Source organism: Aethalodelphis obliquidens, unplaced genomic scaffold (genome assembly GCF_003676395.1).
Source record: "Aethalodelphis obliquidens isolate GAN/ISIS:26980383/991018 unplaced genomic scaffold, ASM367639v1 scaffold2, whole genome shotgun sequence".
NCBI lineage: Eukaryota > Metazoa > Chordata > Mammalia > Artiodactyla > Delphinidae > Aethalodelphis > Aethalodelphis obliquidens.
The window spans coordinates 25,983,681-26,000,602 of NW_020837946.1; the positions used below are offsets into that span (position 1 = coordinate 25,983,681).

General features: G+C 39.4%; 1 protein-coding gene across 1 annotated transcript in view; it reads right to left on the minus strand.

Annotated features, from left to right (window-relative positions):
- Positions 1-16,922, minus strand: part of CPS1 (carbamoyl-phosphate synthase 1) — a 142,165-nt gene that overhangs the window by 18,926 nt on the left and 106,317 nt on the right. Inside the window, exons 28-30 of the mRNA XM_027122405.1 lie at positions 16,752-16,827; positions 11,034-11,111; positions 8,502-8,609 (exon numbers count right to left, since the gene is read on the minus strand). Of these exons, the coding sequence (XP_026978206.1) occupies positions 8,502-8,609; positions 11,034-11,111; positions 16,752-16,827 (262 nt within the window). The remainder of the gene's footprint in view (positions 1-8,501; positions 8,610-11,033; positions 11,112-16,751; positions 16,828-16,922) is intronic.

Here is a 16,922-nt window from a genome sequence, read left to right on the forward strand (position 1 = left end):
CTGGAACCAAGAGTTCCTCATTCATTACTCTTACAAGAGTGGTTCAGCAACTTAGTCAGTTATAAAAGGAAGCAGAGTCCATGACACAATGAGCTCTGAGAGATTTGGAAAAATCTGAGTTCTAGAGGTCATTTATCCTGATATAAAAAATTGAAGTACATTTGAAATCCCGGGATAGTGTTCCTTTATGTTGCTGCTGTTACAAAGCATCCTGCTACCTTCACATTCTAGAACAAAGTAAGACCTTCAGAATTCAGTCCAATGTACAACTAGCCAGACAGGCCTGCCTAGATTCTGATGGCAGGATTATTGGAAAGTCTCACTAAAAAAGCTAAGCCTAACCTCATATACCAGAAGACTAAAGGAACATCCCCAAGTTACTTAAGATGACAGAGAGGGACCTTCTAGATGGTGGAAGAGTAAGACGTGGAGATCACCTTCCTCCCCACAGATACATCAGAAATACATCTACATGCAGAACAACTCCTACATAACACCTACTGAATGCTGGCAGAAGACCTCAGACCTCCCAAAAGGCAAGAAACTCCCCACGTAGCTGGGTAGGGCAAAAGAATAAAGAAAAAATAGAGACAAAAGAATAGGGACGGGACCTGCACCTTGGGGAGGGAGCTGTGAAGGAGGAAAAGTTTCCACACACTAGGAAGGCCCTTCATGGGCGGAGACAGGGGATGGTGGGGGGGAAGCTTCAGAGCCACAGAGGAGAGCGCAGCAACAGGGGTGCAGAGGGCAAAGTGGAGAGATTCCCGCACAGAGGATCGGTGCCTACCAGCACTCACCAGCCTGAGAATATTGTCTGCTCACCCGCCGGGGCGGGTGGGGCCTGGGAGCTGAGGCTCAGGCTTTGGAGGTCAGATCCCAGGGAGAGGACTGGGGTTGGCAGCGTGAACACAGCCTGAAGGGGCTAGTGCACAACAGCTAGCCGAGAGGGAGTCCGGGAAAAACTCTGGAATTGCCTAAGAGGCAAGAGACCATTGTTTCGGGCTGTGAGAGGAGAGGAGATTCAGAGCACCGCCTAAACAAGCTCCAGAGATGGACATAAGCCCCAGCTATCAGCGCGGGACACCAGAGATGGGCATGAAACACTAAGGCTGCTGCTGCAGCCACCAAGAGCCTGTGTGCAAGCAAAGGTCACTATCCACACTTCCCCTCCCGGAAGGCTGTGCAGCCCGCCACTGCCAGGGTTCCGTGATGCAGAGACAACTTCCCTGGGAGAACACACAACGCGCCTTAGGCTGTTGCAATGTCATGCTGGCCTCTGCTGCCGCAGGCTCACCCCTCATTCCGTACCCCTACCTACCCCCAGCCTGAGTGAGCCAGAGCCCACTAATCAGCGGCTCCTTTAACCCCATCCTGTCTGAGAGAAGAACAGACGCCCTCAGGCGACCTACACGCAGAGGTGGGGCCAAATCCAAAGTTGAACCCCAGGAGCTGTGCGAACAAAGAAGAGAAAGGGAAATTTCTCCCAGCAGCCTCAGGAGCAGCAGATTAAATCTCCACAATCAGCTTCATGTACCCTGCATCTCTGGAATACCTGAATAGACAACAAATCATCCCAAAATTGAGGCGGTGGACTCTGGGAACAACTGTAGAGTTGGGGTTTACTGTATGCGACTGACTAGTTTTTGATTTATACGGTTATCTTAGTTTAGATTTTAGTGCATGTTGACACTGGTAGATTTGTTTATTGGTTTGGTTGCTCTCTTTATTATTTTTTTAAATTTAATAATTTTTTAAAAATTTTATTTTAATAAGTTTTTACTTATTTTATTTTTTTAATTTTTTTTTCTTTCTTTCTTTTTCTCCTCCCTTTTCTTCTGAGCTGTGTACCTGACAGGGTCGTGGTGCTCTGGCTGGGTGTCAGGCCTGAGTCTCTGAGCTGGGAGAGCCAAGTTCAGGACATTGGAACACCAGAGAGCTCCCAGCCCCACGTAATATCAAATGGCAAGAGCTCTCCCACAGATCTCCGTCTCAACACTAAGACCCAGCTCCACTCAATGACCAGCAAGCTCCAGTGCTGAACATCCCATGCCAAACAACTAACAAGACAGGAACACAACCCCAACCATTAGTAGAGAGGCTGCCTAAAATCATAATAAGGTCACAGACACCACAAAACACACCACTGGAAGGGGTCCTGCCCACCAGAAAGAAAAGATACAGTCTCATCCACCAGAACATAGGCACCAGTCGCCTCCACCAGGAAGCCCACGCAACCCACTGAATCAAACTTACCCACTGGGGGCAGACACCAAAAACAAAGAGAACTACGAACCTGCAGCCTGTGAAAAGGAGACCCGAAACACAGTAAATTAAGCAAAATGAGAGGACAAAGAAATACACAGCAGATGAAGAAGCAAGGTAAAAACACACCAGACCAAACAAATGAAGAGGAACTGGCAATCTACCTGAAAAAGAATTCAGAATAATGAGAGTAAAGATGATCCAATATCATGGAAAGAGAATGAAGAAAATACAAGAAATGCTTAAAAAGGAACTAGAAGAACTAAAGAGCAAACAAATAATGATGAACAGCAAAATAAATGAAATTAAAAATTCTCTAAAAGGAATCAATAGCAGAATAACTGAGGCAGAAGAACAGATAAGTGACCTGGAAGATAAAATAGTGGAAATAACTACTGCAGAGCAGAATAAAGAAAAAAGAATGAAAAGAATTGAGGACAGTCTCACAGACCACTGGGACAACATTAAATGCACCAATATTTGAAATATAGGGGTGCCAGAAGAAGAAGAGAAAAAAAAGGGACTGAGAAAATATTTGAAGAGATTACAGTTGATAACTTCATTAGTATGGGAAAGGAAATAGTCAAAGAAGTCCAGGAAGCACAGAGAGTCCAATACAGGATAAATCCAAGGAGAAACACGCCAAGACACATATTACTCAAACTATCAAAAATTAAATACAAAGAAAAAATATTAAAAGCGGCAAGGAAAAGCAACAAATAATATACAAGGGAATCCCCATAAGGTTAACAGCTGACCATTCAGCAGAAATTCTGCAAGCCAGAAGGGAGTGGCAGGACATATTTAAAGTGATGGAAGGGAAAAACATACAACCAAGATTACTCTACCTATCAAGGATCTCATACAGATTCGACAGAGCAATTAAAACCTTTACAGACAAGAAAAGCTAACAGAATACAGCACCACCAAACCAGCCTTACAACAAATGCTAAAGGAACTTCTCTAGGCAAGAAACACAAGAGAAGGAAAAGACCTACAATAATAAACTCAAAAACAACTAAGAAAATGGTAATAGGAACATACATATCAATAATTAACTTAAATGTAAATAGATTAAATGTTCCAACCAAAAGACATAGACTGGCTGAATGGATACAACAACAAAACCCATAAAAATGTTGTCCACAAGAGACCCATTTCAGACCTGGGAAACATACAGGCTGATAGTGAGGGGATGGAAAAAGATATTCCATGCAAATGGAAATCAAAAGACAGCTGGAGTAGCAATTCTCATATCAGACAAAACATATTTTAAAATGAAGACTATTATAAGAGACAAAGAAGGACACTACATAATGATCAAGGGATCAACCCAAGAAGAAGATATAACAATTGTAAATATTTACACACCCAATATAGGAGCACCTCAATACATAAGGCAAATACTAACAGCCATAAAAGGGGAAATCGACAGTAACACAATCACAGTAGGGGAATTTAACACCCCACTTCCACCAATGGACAGATCAACCAAAATAAAAACAAATAAGGAAATACAAGTTTTAAATGATACATTAAACAAGATGGACTTAATTGATATTTATAGGACATTCCATCCAAAAATAACAGAATACACTTTTTACTCAAGTGCTCATGGAACATTCTCCAAGATAGATCATATCATGGGTCACAAATGAAGCCTTGGTAAATTTAAGAAAATTGAAATCGTATCAATATCTTTTCTGACCACAATGCTATGATACTAGATATAAATTACAGGAAAAATATCTGTAAAAAATACAAACACATGGAGCCTAAACAATATGCTACTAAATAAACAAGAGATCACTGAAGAAATCAAAGAGGAAATCAAAATATACGTAGAAACAAATGACAATGAAAACACGGTGGCCCAAAACCTATGGTATGCAGCAAAAGCAGTTCTAAGAGTGAAGTTTACAGTAATACAGTCCTACCTCAAGAAACAACTCAAATAAACAAACTAACCTTACACCTAAAGCAATTAGAGGAAGATGAACAAAAAAACCCCTCAAAGTTAGCAGAAGGAAAGAAATCATAAAGATCAGATCAGAAATAAATGAAAAAGAAAAATGAAGGAAATGATAGCAAAGATCAATAAAACTAAAAGCTGGTTCTTTGAGAAGATAAACAAAATTGATAAACCATTAGCCAGATTCATCAAGAAAAAAAGGGAGAAGACTCAAATCAATAGAATTAGAAATGAAAAAGGAGAAGTAACAACTGATATTGCAGAAATACAAAGGCTCATGAGAGATTACTACAATCAACTCTATGCCAATAAAATGGACAACCTGGAAGAAATGGACAAATTCTTAGAAAGGTATAACCTTCCAAGACTGAACCAGGAAGAAATAGAAAATATGAACAGACCAATCACAAGCACTGAAATTTAAACTGTGATTAGAAATCTTCCAACAAACAAAAGCCCAGGACCAGATGGATTCACAGGTGAATTCTATCAAGCATTTAGAGCAGAGTTAACACTCATCCTTCTCAAACTCTTCCAAATTATAGCAGAGGGAGGAACACTCCCAAACTCATTTTACGAGGCCACCATCCCTCTGTTACCAAAACCATACAAAGATGTTAAAAAAAAAAAAGAAAATGATTGGCCAATAAACGCAAAAATCCTAACAAAATACTAGCAAACAGAATCCAGCAGCACATTACAAGGATCATACACCATGATCAAGTGGGGTTTAGCCCAGGAATGCAAGGATTCTTCAATATATGCAAATCAATCAATGTGATACATTGTATTAAAAAACTGAAGGAGAAAAACCATATGATAATCTCAATAGATGCAGAAAGAGCTTTTGACAAAATTCAACACCCATTTATGAAAAACACTCCTCAGAAAGTTGGCATAGAGTGAACCTCCCTCAACAAAATAAAGGCCATGTATGACAAACCCACAGCCAACATCATTCTCAATGGTGAAAAACTGAAACCATTTCCTGTAAGATCAGGAACAACACAAAGTTGCCCACTCTCACCACTTTTATTCAACATAGTTTTAGAAGTTTTAACCATAGTAATCAGAGGAAAAAGAAATAAAAGGAATCCAAATCAGAAAAGAGAAGTAAAACTGTCACTGTTTGCAAATGACATTATACTATACGTAGAGAATCCTAAAGCTGCTACCAGAAAACTACTAGAGCTAATCAACGAATTTGGTAAAGTAGCAGGATCCAAACTTAGTGCACAGAATTCTCTTGCATTCCTATACACTAATGATGAAAAATGTGAAGGAGAAATTAAGGAAACACTCCCATTTACCATTGCAACAAAAAGAATAAAATAGCTAGGAATAAACCTACCTAAGGAGACAAAAGACCTGTATGCAGAAAATTATGACACTGATAAAAGAAATTAAAGATGATACAAACAGATGGAGAGATATACCATGTTCTTGCATTGGAAGAATCAACATTTTGAAAATGATGATACTACCCAAAGCAATCTACAGATTCAATGCAATCCCTATCAAACTACCAATGGCATTTTTCACAGAACTAGGACAAAAAATTTCACAATTTGTATGGAAGCACAAAAGACCCCAATAGCCAAAGCAATCTTGAGAAAGAAACACAGTGCTGGAGGAATCAGGCTCCCTGGCTTCAGACTATACTACAAAGCTACAGTAATCAAGATAGTATGGTACTGGCACAAAAACAGAAATATAGATCAATGGGACAGGATAGAAAGCCCAGATATAAACCCACACACCTATGGTCAGCGTATCTTTGATAAAGGAGCAAAGAATATACAACGGAGAAAAGACAGCCTCTTCAATAAGTGGTGCTGGAAAAACTGGGCAGCTACATGTAAAAGAATGAAATTAGAACACTCCCTAACACCATATACAAAAATAAACTCAAAATGGATTAAAGACCTAAATGTAAGGCCAGACACTATAAACTCTTAGGGGAAAACATAGGCAGAACACTCTATGACATAAATCACAGCAAGATCCTTTTTGACCCACCTCCTAGAGAAATGGAAATAAAAACAAAAATAAACAAGTGGGACCTAATGAAACTTAAAAGCTCTTGTACAGCCAAGGAAACTATAAAAAAGACAAAAAGACAACCCTCAGAATGGGATAAAATATTTGCAAACAAAACAACTGACAAAGGATTAATCTCCAAAATTTACAAGCAGCTCATGTAGCTCAATATTAAAAAAACAAACAACCCAATCCAAAAATGGGCAGAAGACCTAAATAGACATTTCTCCAAAGAAGATATACAGATTGCCAACAAGCACATGAAAGAATGCTCAACATCACTAATCATTAGAGAAATGCAAATCAAAACTACAATGAGGTATCACCTCACACCAGTCAGAATGCCCATCATCAAAAATCTACAAATAATAAATGCTCGACAGGGTGTGGAGAAAAGGGAACCCTCTTGCACTGTTGGTGGGAATGTAAATCGACACAGCCACTATGGAGAACAGCATGGAGGTTCCTTAAAAAACTAAAAATGGAACTACCATGTGACCCAGAAATCCCACTACTGGGCATATACCCTGAGAAAACCATAATTCAAAAAGGGTCATGTACCATAATGTTCATCGCAGCTCTATTTACAATAGCCAGGACATGCAAGCAACCTAAGTGTCCATCGACAGATGAATGTATAAGGAATATGTGGCGCATATATACAATGGAATATTACTCAGCTATAAAAAGAAATGAAATTGAGTTATTTGTAGTGAGGTGGATGTGCCTACAGTCTTTCATACAGAGTGGAGTAAGTCAGAAAGAGAAAAACAAATACCATATGCGAACACATATATATGGAATCTAAAAAAAATATTTTTTTGAAGAACCTAGGGGCCGGACAGGAATAAAGACGCAGATGTAGAAAATGGACTTTAGGACACGGGGAGGGGGAAGGGTAAGCTGAGACGAAGTGAGATATACACTACCAAATGTAAAATAGCTAGCTAGTGGGAAGCAGCCGCATAGCACAGGGAGATCAGCTCAGTGCTATGTGACCACCTAGAGGGGTGGGATAGGGAGGGTGGGAGGGAGACACAAGTGGGAGGAGATATGGGAACATATGTATATGTATAACTGATTTACTTTGTTATACAGCAGCGACTAACACAACAATGTAAAGCAATTATACTCCAATAAAGATGTTAAAAAAAATGTACACAAATAAACATGTGTTGACTGATTAAAAAAAAAAAGATGACAGCCTCAAAGACAACACCTAGCATGCATATTGAGTACTGAGGCAGAGTCATTATTACTGGAAAGGTCTTTAAAGCAGTGGTTCCAAAAGAGGGTTTGAAAGAGATATATCATAAGGTACTATTTGAGGTGAGGGTAAGGGCAGACAGTGAAAGCATCGGTTCTAGAAAGTTCTCACGTGACTGCTGCATACCTGCTTCTGAGAAACATTGCTTTAGATGCCGCTCACCTGTAAGTGGCCCAAACATTAGAATCATCTGCAGCAGTAGTTATGCAAATGTGGTCCCCAGTCCAGCAGCAATAGCATCACATGGGGACTTGATAATAATACAAATTCTGGGGGCCTGCTCAGAACTACAGATTTAGAAACTGGGGAGGAGTCTTGTAACCTGTATTTTAACGAGTCCCCCAGGTGGTTATGATGCATACAGTTAGAGAACCACTGCACTATCATACAACCAAATGGGCTCTGAAGGAAATTGTCATCTTTAAAATACCCAGCAGACTCAGAGGAGGAAGTTCCCCTCAAAATTAAATTTTACCTGGGGCATGTCCTACTGCTACCTAGTTAACAAAATGTTTTTAATGGGATTCCCTGGTGGCACAGTGGTTAAGAATCCGCCTGCCAATGCAGGGGACACGGGTTTGAGCCCTGATCCAGTAAGATCCCACATGCCACGGAGCAACTAAGCCCGTGCGCCACAACTACCAAGCCTGCGCTCTAGAGCCCATGCGCCACAACTACTGAAGCCCATGTGCCTAGAGCCTGTGCTCCGCAGCAAGAGAAGCCACCACAATGAGAAGCCCGAGCACTGAAACAAAGAGTAGCCCCCGCTTGCTGCAACTAAAGAAAGCTTGCATACAGCAACGAAGACCCAACACAACCAAAAATAATAAATAAAATAAATAAATTTATAAACAAAAAGAGAAAATGCATAATAAAAAAAGACCCTTCACAATCCAGCCCCAATTAAATAAAAATGTTTGAAATCTTTTTCCCCTTCCACTTTTCTTTATAAATGATGACCTTTTCAATGGCTCCTTGGCTGATGGTTTGTGTGGGCAGCATCAGAGTAGCATCTCCTGAGTGGACGCCTGCATCTTCCACGTGTTCAGAGATGGCATGGGAGATGACCTGGCCAAAAGAAGATTTGCAAAAGAAGTGTCAGCTCTTCTTCAATGAATCTACTGCCTGACCCATCCCCCTAATTCTAACAGATGCCTCCAGCATTGAGCAGTTTCTTTGCTAAGTCTCTGATGAGAGGAGTAGAAAGAGCTGCATAGGTAGCGTCACCAAGCCTCCCTGTGCAGTGACAGATCATCTCTAAGGGCAGCTGAGAGTGTCTGAAAGCTTACCTCCCTCTTCCATTGATTAGAATAGTTATTAATACCAGGAAAAGAAGGCAACTAAGCCAACTCATAATGACTTTTAAAAATGGATAGGAAAATAAAGCATTTGGGGGGCACTGGAGATAGCTTTATCTTTTCCTTCCAGGTTAAGTTTTAAACACTGGAAAAGAAAAGATGGGAGAGGTCAATATCTAGCTTAGGTAAATGTCATAACTTAGATGGATCAGAAAGAAAATGTAAGATCTAAAGATCAAGAGCTCTTTATCAGCCCCACACTCTAACCAACTGAGCTAACTGGCCACCTACAAGAGATCTTTAAAATGAAATTTGAGACAGGAAGGAAGCAAGAGGAAAATATTCTTGTCCTCTTTTAGAGGTAAGAAAACCAAGGCAATATAAGAATAAATAACCCAAGTCCATGTGACTGCTATGTGACCAAGTCAGGATTTTGAACACTTATCTGTCCGATTGCAAAGTTTACGGTCTCAACCACAATAACCTGAATGTTAACAGTATGTGTGTCTTTGGCAAATGATAAAGCTGAGAGTGGGGGAGAATAATTGGGTGGCGGTAAAAGACTTAAATAAATTACAGTGAAGATTTGTTTATCAGATTTATAGATGATTTAAAGCAGAGTGACATTTGAGTCCCAGTACTCCTGCTGTCACTTATGAGTTCTGTGACCTGGGTGAGAGACTTTATCTCCTTAGCCTTGGTTTCTGATAAGATAGGAATAACAATGGTATCTGCCTCACAGAATGTTTGTAAGGATAAAACAGAACACATAAACAGTGCCTGGCATGATATTTAGTGCAGAGTAAGCGCTCAAATTTTTTACACTGTCTAGAAATGGGGAGGCAACACCTCACCGAACTCTGAAAAAAAGTTATATGTCTGAAGTACTAGGTCCACGTCTGAGTGTGACTGTTTAAAACTTATGTGAATAACCTGGAACACTTCCAAAAGAAGGAGTCCAGGATGATAAGCAATGGTCAAGGTCTAAGAGAATCTTAGGGCAGGAGCATATCCTAGCAAAATGGAACCAAATCAGGCCAACTGACCAGCATTACTTTACCAGCACAATATGTGAAAAAACATAAATATCTGTAGGCCAGTCTTACACTCTCCACTTCCACATTGGTATGATCACATTCCTCTTATTTTATACCTCAGTCTCAAATACATAAATGTTCAAGGGGGAAAGAATATACATATGCTCCATAACTCTGGAGGCCAGCAGGTCAGGGATGAACATTCTAGGGCAGCAGATCTTAGTTCAAGAGAAGGAATATATTGGATGTCCAAGAAGTAAAAGCAAAAACAAAACAAAACAATATATATATGTCATCTTACAACTTTTTATGCTCTGTATAACCAAGAGTTAAACAGAAAGCAAATGACCACTTTCCAGGGTTGCTGTGAAGAAAATTCTCATCCTTGGGGAGTAAGGGGTTGAAATAAATGATATCTAAGGGTGCTGAAACTCTAGATTATAGGATAAGAGGTCATCCTTACTATATATATAGTATTTTTTTGAAACAACCTTGATTTGAACTGTTAATCTGGAAGAGAAAAAAAAAAAAAGACCAAAACAAAGAAACAAAAAAAGCTTTAACATGCTTTATTAGTACAACTTGAAAACTAAAGGAAAGAATTCTTATACTTTCATTTCTCCCTGAAGTTTGAGGCATTCATTGTATTAGTGATACAAGATGTGATATGGTAAGCCAATTTTATGTTATTATCTTTACCCACCCTACTCTGTTTAGTTTTGCTTTTATTAACCCAATAAAAAGGAGAAGGATGGAAAAATCAAGAGAGAAGAAAAACTAGGGATTCAATTAGGAACTTCAGAAAGAAAAGTATTGGATGTTTTTCTAATACCCATTGAAACAAAAAAGGAAACACCAAGACAAAAGAAAATGAGAGAGAAAATCTATTCAAAAAGAACGAGTACAGGATGATAATTTTTAATATCATCAAAGAGAATTTCTAACAGTATGAAAAGCAGAAGATATGATACCCATGACACATCAACTGAATTATCAGTGAAATGGAACAATTTTTTTGACTGAGCAGACTTATCCATTATTTTTAGAGAGCTGTTTTGTAGAAATCACGGACTCTAATCTGAGTTACGTTTCTAAATTGCCAAGAAAAAAATTCTGATGGGAAGGCAGGAAGAGGGGGTGGGAGATAAAGCACTTACTCTTCCATCTCTGCCAACAGCATCCATTTCCACTTCCCGGGCCCCCTCAATAAATTTTGTCAGCACCACTGGGTGTTCCTGTCACCGAGGAAAACAGAAGGGCAGAAACTTTAGCTGAAATTACATGTATGGGGTCAAGTAAATCGTGTACCTTAAGTCAGTACCACGGCAATACTTGAAAAAAAAAACAATGCTCAACATACTACACAAACTCATTAGCCAGTTTGTTTGGTAAGAACACGGTCATTCTCTGCTAACAGTGAGGAAGAGGAAATCTTTCTCCTATTTTCAGTTCTCAGTGAATTGAACATGAGTTTTGAAATTTCAAACATCGACTTCTAGGTGAGTTAGAGAAAAGAGGAGGCTAAGGAGAGGGCAGAATGAGTTTGCTTTTCTGTCTCCAGAGTTATAAATATCTCTCTATTTTATTTATAATTATATATCAGTATTGGTTCAGGTTTTTCCTCTCTTCCTACACTTATCTTTTCTAAGCACTACAATGCCCTCCGTTAGTTCTCTGTATGAGAATTGTGAATGAACTTAGAAGGAGAGCAGCATTTTGTTTCAGTTTTATTAGGCCAAAGATGGAATTATTTACATGGAATTGACATGCTTTAAATCACTTCTAAAGTGTGACATTTGTGACTGCAAAATCAAACATTTTTCTATATAAATCTTAAAATGTTCTCCCTCTCTCAGCTGTTTCAGACCCCTTATTATTCTTGATGTTCTTCCCACACTCAGTTCCTTCACGACAGTGCTGCAATGCCCTCCGCAGCTTGATCACTAGGTGCTTTTCCAGACTAAAAGAAGTGGTTGAATGAAGGCCTCCAGGGTTTAGGCATCTCTTCTCCCCTGCCCCAGGCACCAGCAACCGGCACCACTTGCTGTTTTCTTACCAGACCCTGTCTTTACCTGTCTCCATGCCTCTCTTCCACAAATGCACTCCACCTTCTCTCCTCAGCTTCATCTTTCAAATTTCAACCCATGCTTCAAGGCCTAGCTTCAATGCCACCTCCTCCCTGAAGGCTTCTCTGAACATGTCTTTTTGCTCTGAACACTAACTCCTTTTGGCCACTACCTTGGAGTTTATCATCTTATGCATATGTGTTAAATATATCTAAAATACAAGCAAAAATAAACAAATGGGACCTAATTAAATTCAAAAGCTTTTGCACAGCAAAGGAAACCATAAACAAAACGAAAAGAAAACCTACAGATTGGGAGAAAATATTTGCAAATGATGTGACTGACAAGGGATTAGTCTCCAAAATTTACAAACTGCTCATGAGGCTTAATATCATCAACAGAAGCAACCCAGTCAAAAAATGGGCAGAAGACCTAAATAGACACTTCTCCAAAGAAGACATACAGATGGCCAAGAGGCACGTGGAAAGATGTTCAACATCACTAATTATTAGAGAAATGAAAATCAAAACTACAATGAGATATCACCTCACACCAGTCAAAATGGCTATCAGCAAAAAATCCACAAACAATAAATACTGCAGAGGGTGTGGAGAGAAAGGAACCTTCCTACACTGTTGGTGGGAATGTAAATTGGTACAGCCACTATGGAGAACAGTATGAAGGTTCCTTAAAAAACTAAAAATAGAGCTACCATATGACCCTGCAATCCCACTCCTGGGCATACATCTGGAGAAAAAGATGGCCCAAAAGGATACACGCACCCCAATGTTCACTGAAGCACTGTTTACAATAGCCAAGACATGGAAGCTACCTAAATGTCTATTGACAGACGAATGGATAAAGAAGATGTGGTATATTTATACAATGGAATATTACTCAGCCATTAAAAAGAATGAAATAATGCCATTTGCAGCAACATGGATGGACCTTGAGAGTGTCATACTGACTGAAGTAAGTCAGACAGAGAAAGAGGAATATTGTACGATATGCCTTACATGTGGAATCTAAAAAGAAATTATACAAATGAGCCTCTTTACAAAACAGAAACAGACTCACAGGCTTACAGAGCGAACTTATGGTTACCAGGGGGGAAGGATGGGGGGAAGGGATAGTCAGGGAGTTTGGGATCAACATGTACACACTGCTGTATTTAAAATGGATAACCAAAAAGGACCTACTGTATAGCACAGGGAACTCTGCTCAATGTTATGTGGCAGCCTGGATGGGTGGGGAGTTTGGGGGAGAATGGATACATCCATATGTATGGCTGAGTCCCATTGCTGTGCACCTGAAACTATCACAACATTGTTAATCGACTATACTCCAATATAAAATAAAAAGTTAAAAAAATGTAATATATCTTATGTCCTTTAACAGAACATTTTAAATAGAAGTGAATTTTGTAAAAAAATTCAAAATAACCAATGTCTCAAGCCATAAATAAGCTTCTCTCTTCTTAAATTTATTATTAAATGAAGAAATTTCCCCCACTTCCTTTTCTTCAAAGTCCTATCGGACATGGAAAATTTTTTTCATCTCTGTTTCTCTTTTTTAAAATATTGGATGTTGACTGTTGGCAGGCCTGGTAGAGCTGTGTTGAGACTTACGTGGGAATTTTTCCATATATTATAATAACAATATAACTGCAAACAAAGATAAAGTTTAACAGCTGTCTTAGTCTCTCTAGTCCAGCCTAAGACAGGGGTTCTTGTTCAAGTGATATATTGAGGGAGTGAGAAAAGCAGGATGGGGCAGCAGGAAAAAACTAGGAAGTTCGTGGTCTCAGTGGGGACTGCATTTGGCCTTACCACAGAGGGAGCTCTGAGTTGCAGCACAGAGTAAGTCCCATCTTAAGGCAAAGGGCAGTCACTGTCCAGCATTTTGAGCGTGGTAGTAAGGTGAGGTATCTTGCCTCCTGGCTGACAGAGGCTCCCATTTGACTGAGAATAGTTATCCTGAGAAGTATAGCTAGGAGGTGTCATCAGCTACCACAGCAGTTGGGGGATGGGTGCCCCCACTGGTAAAGGGATCTAAGGGGGGCAACAACAGCATCCTCCATCCTGGCCAATTGAACACATTTATGAAATAGTCCTTAATATGTTGAGGAAGAAAATTTCTTAATACATTTCAGTCTTTCAGCAACATTATACATTGTTGGCCCTCTTAAAGCACTTCTTTCCTTAGGTGTCCATGATCACCTTTTCATATTTCTTTCTCAGGCTCCTTTGTGGTTCTTTCTTCCCTGCTCAGCCATTAAATGCCAGTACTCCTTTCAGCTCTGTCTTAACTGTTCCTTTTCCTCTATACTATCCCAGGTGATTGCTTCCAATCTCAAAACTTCAATTACAATGATACGCTATTGACTTCCAAATCTATATCTACATCTCTGTCTTTAGCCATGATCTTGATCTTCAATTCCAATTCTATGTAACCCTCTGCTTTCAGAACATCTCTACTTGGACTTCTCACAGGCATCTCACATTCAAAAGGTCAAATACTACATATATGATTTCCCCCTCTAAAATTTCTCCCTGAAGTGTTCCTTGTTTCAATAAATGGTACCACTGTCCATCCAGATGTCTAAGGCAGAAACTCAAGAATCATCTCATCCTCTCTCACCCTCCACCTCCATCCATTCACAACCTCAACACATTCTCAATATTTCTAGAACACATGCACTTCTCTCCATCTTTACTACCATTACTCTGATCCAAGGCACTGTCATCTCTACCCTGAGCTACACAACAGCCCCTTAACCTCCTTCCATGAATTCAGACTTGTCCCAGATTTTACTCTCTATACTATAGAAGAGTGATCTTTCTTTTTTTAACTTTCAATTGCTCTTTTTTTTTTAGTTTAAGTATAGTTGATTTACACTATTGTGTTAGTTTCAGGTATGCAGCATAGTGATTCAGTATTCAGAAAATATGACTAAAATCCACCTCAGTATATAACTGACAAGGTTCTCTTTATCTGCTCCTTGTCTTTCTGCTTTCTACCATCGTTATAATCAACACTCCTCACCATGTTTGGCATCCTAGCCATATAAGTGAATGCTTTATCAGTTTCTAGAAACTTCATGCTCTTTCTCAGCTTCAGGCCTTTACATATGCTGTTCTTTCTTCCTACTCACACACAATGTAAACCTTTTAACTCTGAATCAACCATTTGGAATCAATTTAAAAGTCCCTTCTTCAAGGACTGGACCCTGATACTTTTACACTCTCCTTCAACATCATGTATTTTCTCTATTGCAATGCTCATCATATTTAATTATAATTATTTGATGTCTGATGTCCCTAGTAAAGAGAGTCCTCTGTGAGACTATCTTTTCATGAATGTAACCCCTGATACTGAGAACAATGTCATTATATAGCAGGTGCTAAATATGAATGGATACATAAATAGATCAATGATTAATGGGGGCTAGTTTTACTCTAGATTCACTGAACTGAGAACCCCAGATTCTGCTGTAGTTTGATGGGGAGACTTGAACCAGAAGTACTCCATTAAGACATCTCTATTATAAAACTTTGGCCCTGTAAGGATTCTATCCACCTGCTAGCAGAAAAAAAATATTTAAAAAATATTCTACCAAGTAGAGGCCCTATAAGATACACTGTCCCAGACAGAGAACACCTGCCTCATCACTCACATGAGACCAGCTGGGTCAGCCTGCTGGTTTCTCAAAAGATGAGTGTGGCAGGATCCCTTGCAGGGAGTGAGATAGAGAAGAGGACAGTATCTCACTCCAGAGCACATTAATGAAAACTGGCTTTTTGGAGAGAGTCCCTCCTCAGTTATCTGACTTTCACACAAAAGTGAATTCAAAATCCACTTGGTTTCTTTTTTATACTCTGTCTCTTCTCACTCTTTATCCTTATGCACTCTTTTCACTGACCAAATTTCCTTGGGGAGCAACTGCCACGCAGAAACGAAGCCCAGCTTCATGTGTGCAGGAACAGTCCATGCTCTTTATTCCTCTTTCAAATGCCTCTGATTTCACTCTTTGGCTCCCTCCAAACTCCACTTGCCTAACATCAAACTCTTCTCTATGAGTTGTGTTTTCTCTCTCTCTCTCCTTTTTTTTTTTTCTTTTAGCCCTATCTAGCTTTTGAAAGCTTTTAAAAAGAAAACATTACTTTTATCCTCTACAGTACAAGGTCTGCAGATCAATAACCCCACTGGGTAAATCTTAAATGGATTACACTCAGGTAACGCCGAAGGAGAAAGTAAAAGCTGGGGCAGTGGAGAAAGCCGGTTGAGTGAACACAGAATTATAAACATTTTTATTAACTTAAAAATGGAATGTACCAAAATGAAAAAAATCAATAGGTGAGTGAGGGGATTTACTATTGAAGTTGCAGGATTGACTAAGGCAAAGAAAGGCTCTCCAGGTGTGAGAATTAAAAATCAGGGAAGCCTTCACTTGTGCGTGATGACAATGCTTGGGCTGCCCTTGAGGCTGGGAATCCCATGGATAACTTGACCAGCATCTAACTCATTAACAGACAAGTTTGTGCTTATGCAGCCTTGCTCTTGGAGACTAAAATCGTATAAATCTCTGTTCTGATCAAATATTCACTGGTCTTCCTCTTCTTCCACTAACCCTAAGGATCCAAATATAATTAAATGCATATGTGTTTTCTCATTTCTATATTTAGGACTATAATGGGTAGAAGAAAAAAGGAAAAACATCATAACATCCTGTGCAAAGAAAAACAACATGAAAACAAGGTAGTAATGAACAGAAAAGGTAAAAGTCACCAGAAGGAAATAGGACACTACCTGAGAGACTCTAGTGGCCTCCTCTAGGAATTTTTTCATCTCATCCTCGGAGAACACCACATTCATGGCAGACCCACTGGGTAAGGAGGGGGAAAAAAAAGAGGTCAGTTTCTTTTACCACTTCAGAAGTAAAGCATGCTAGAATTGATTGCTTCTCAGAACAGTTCCAGG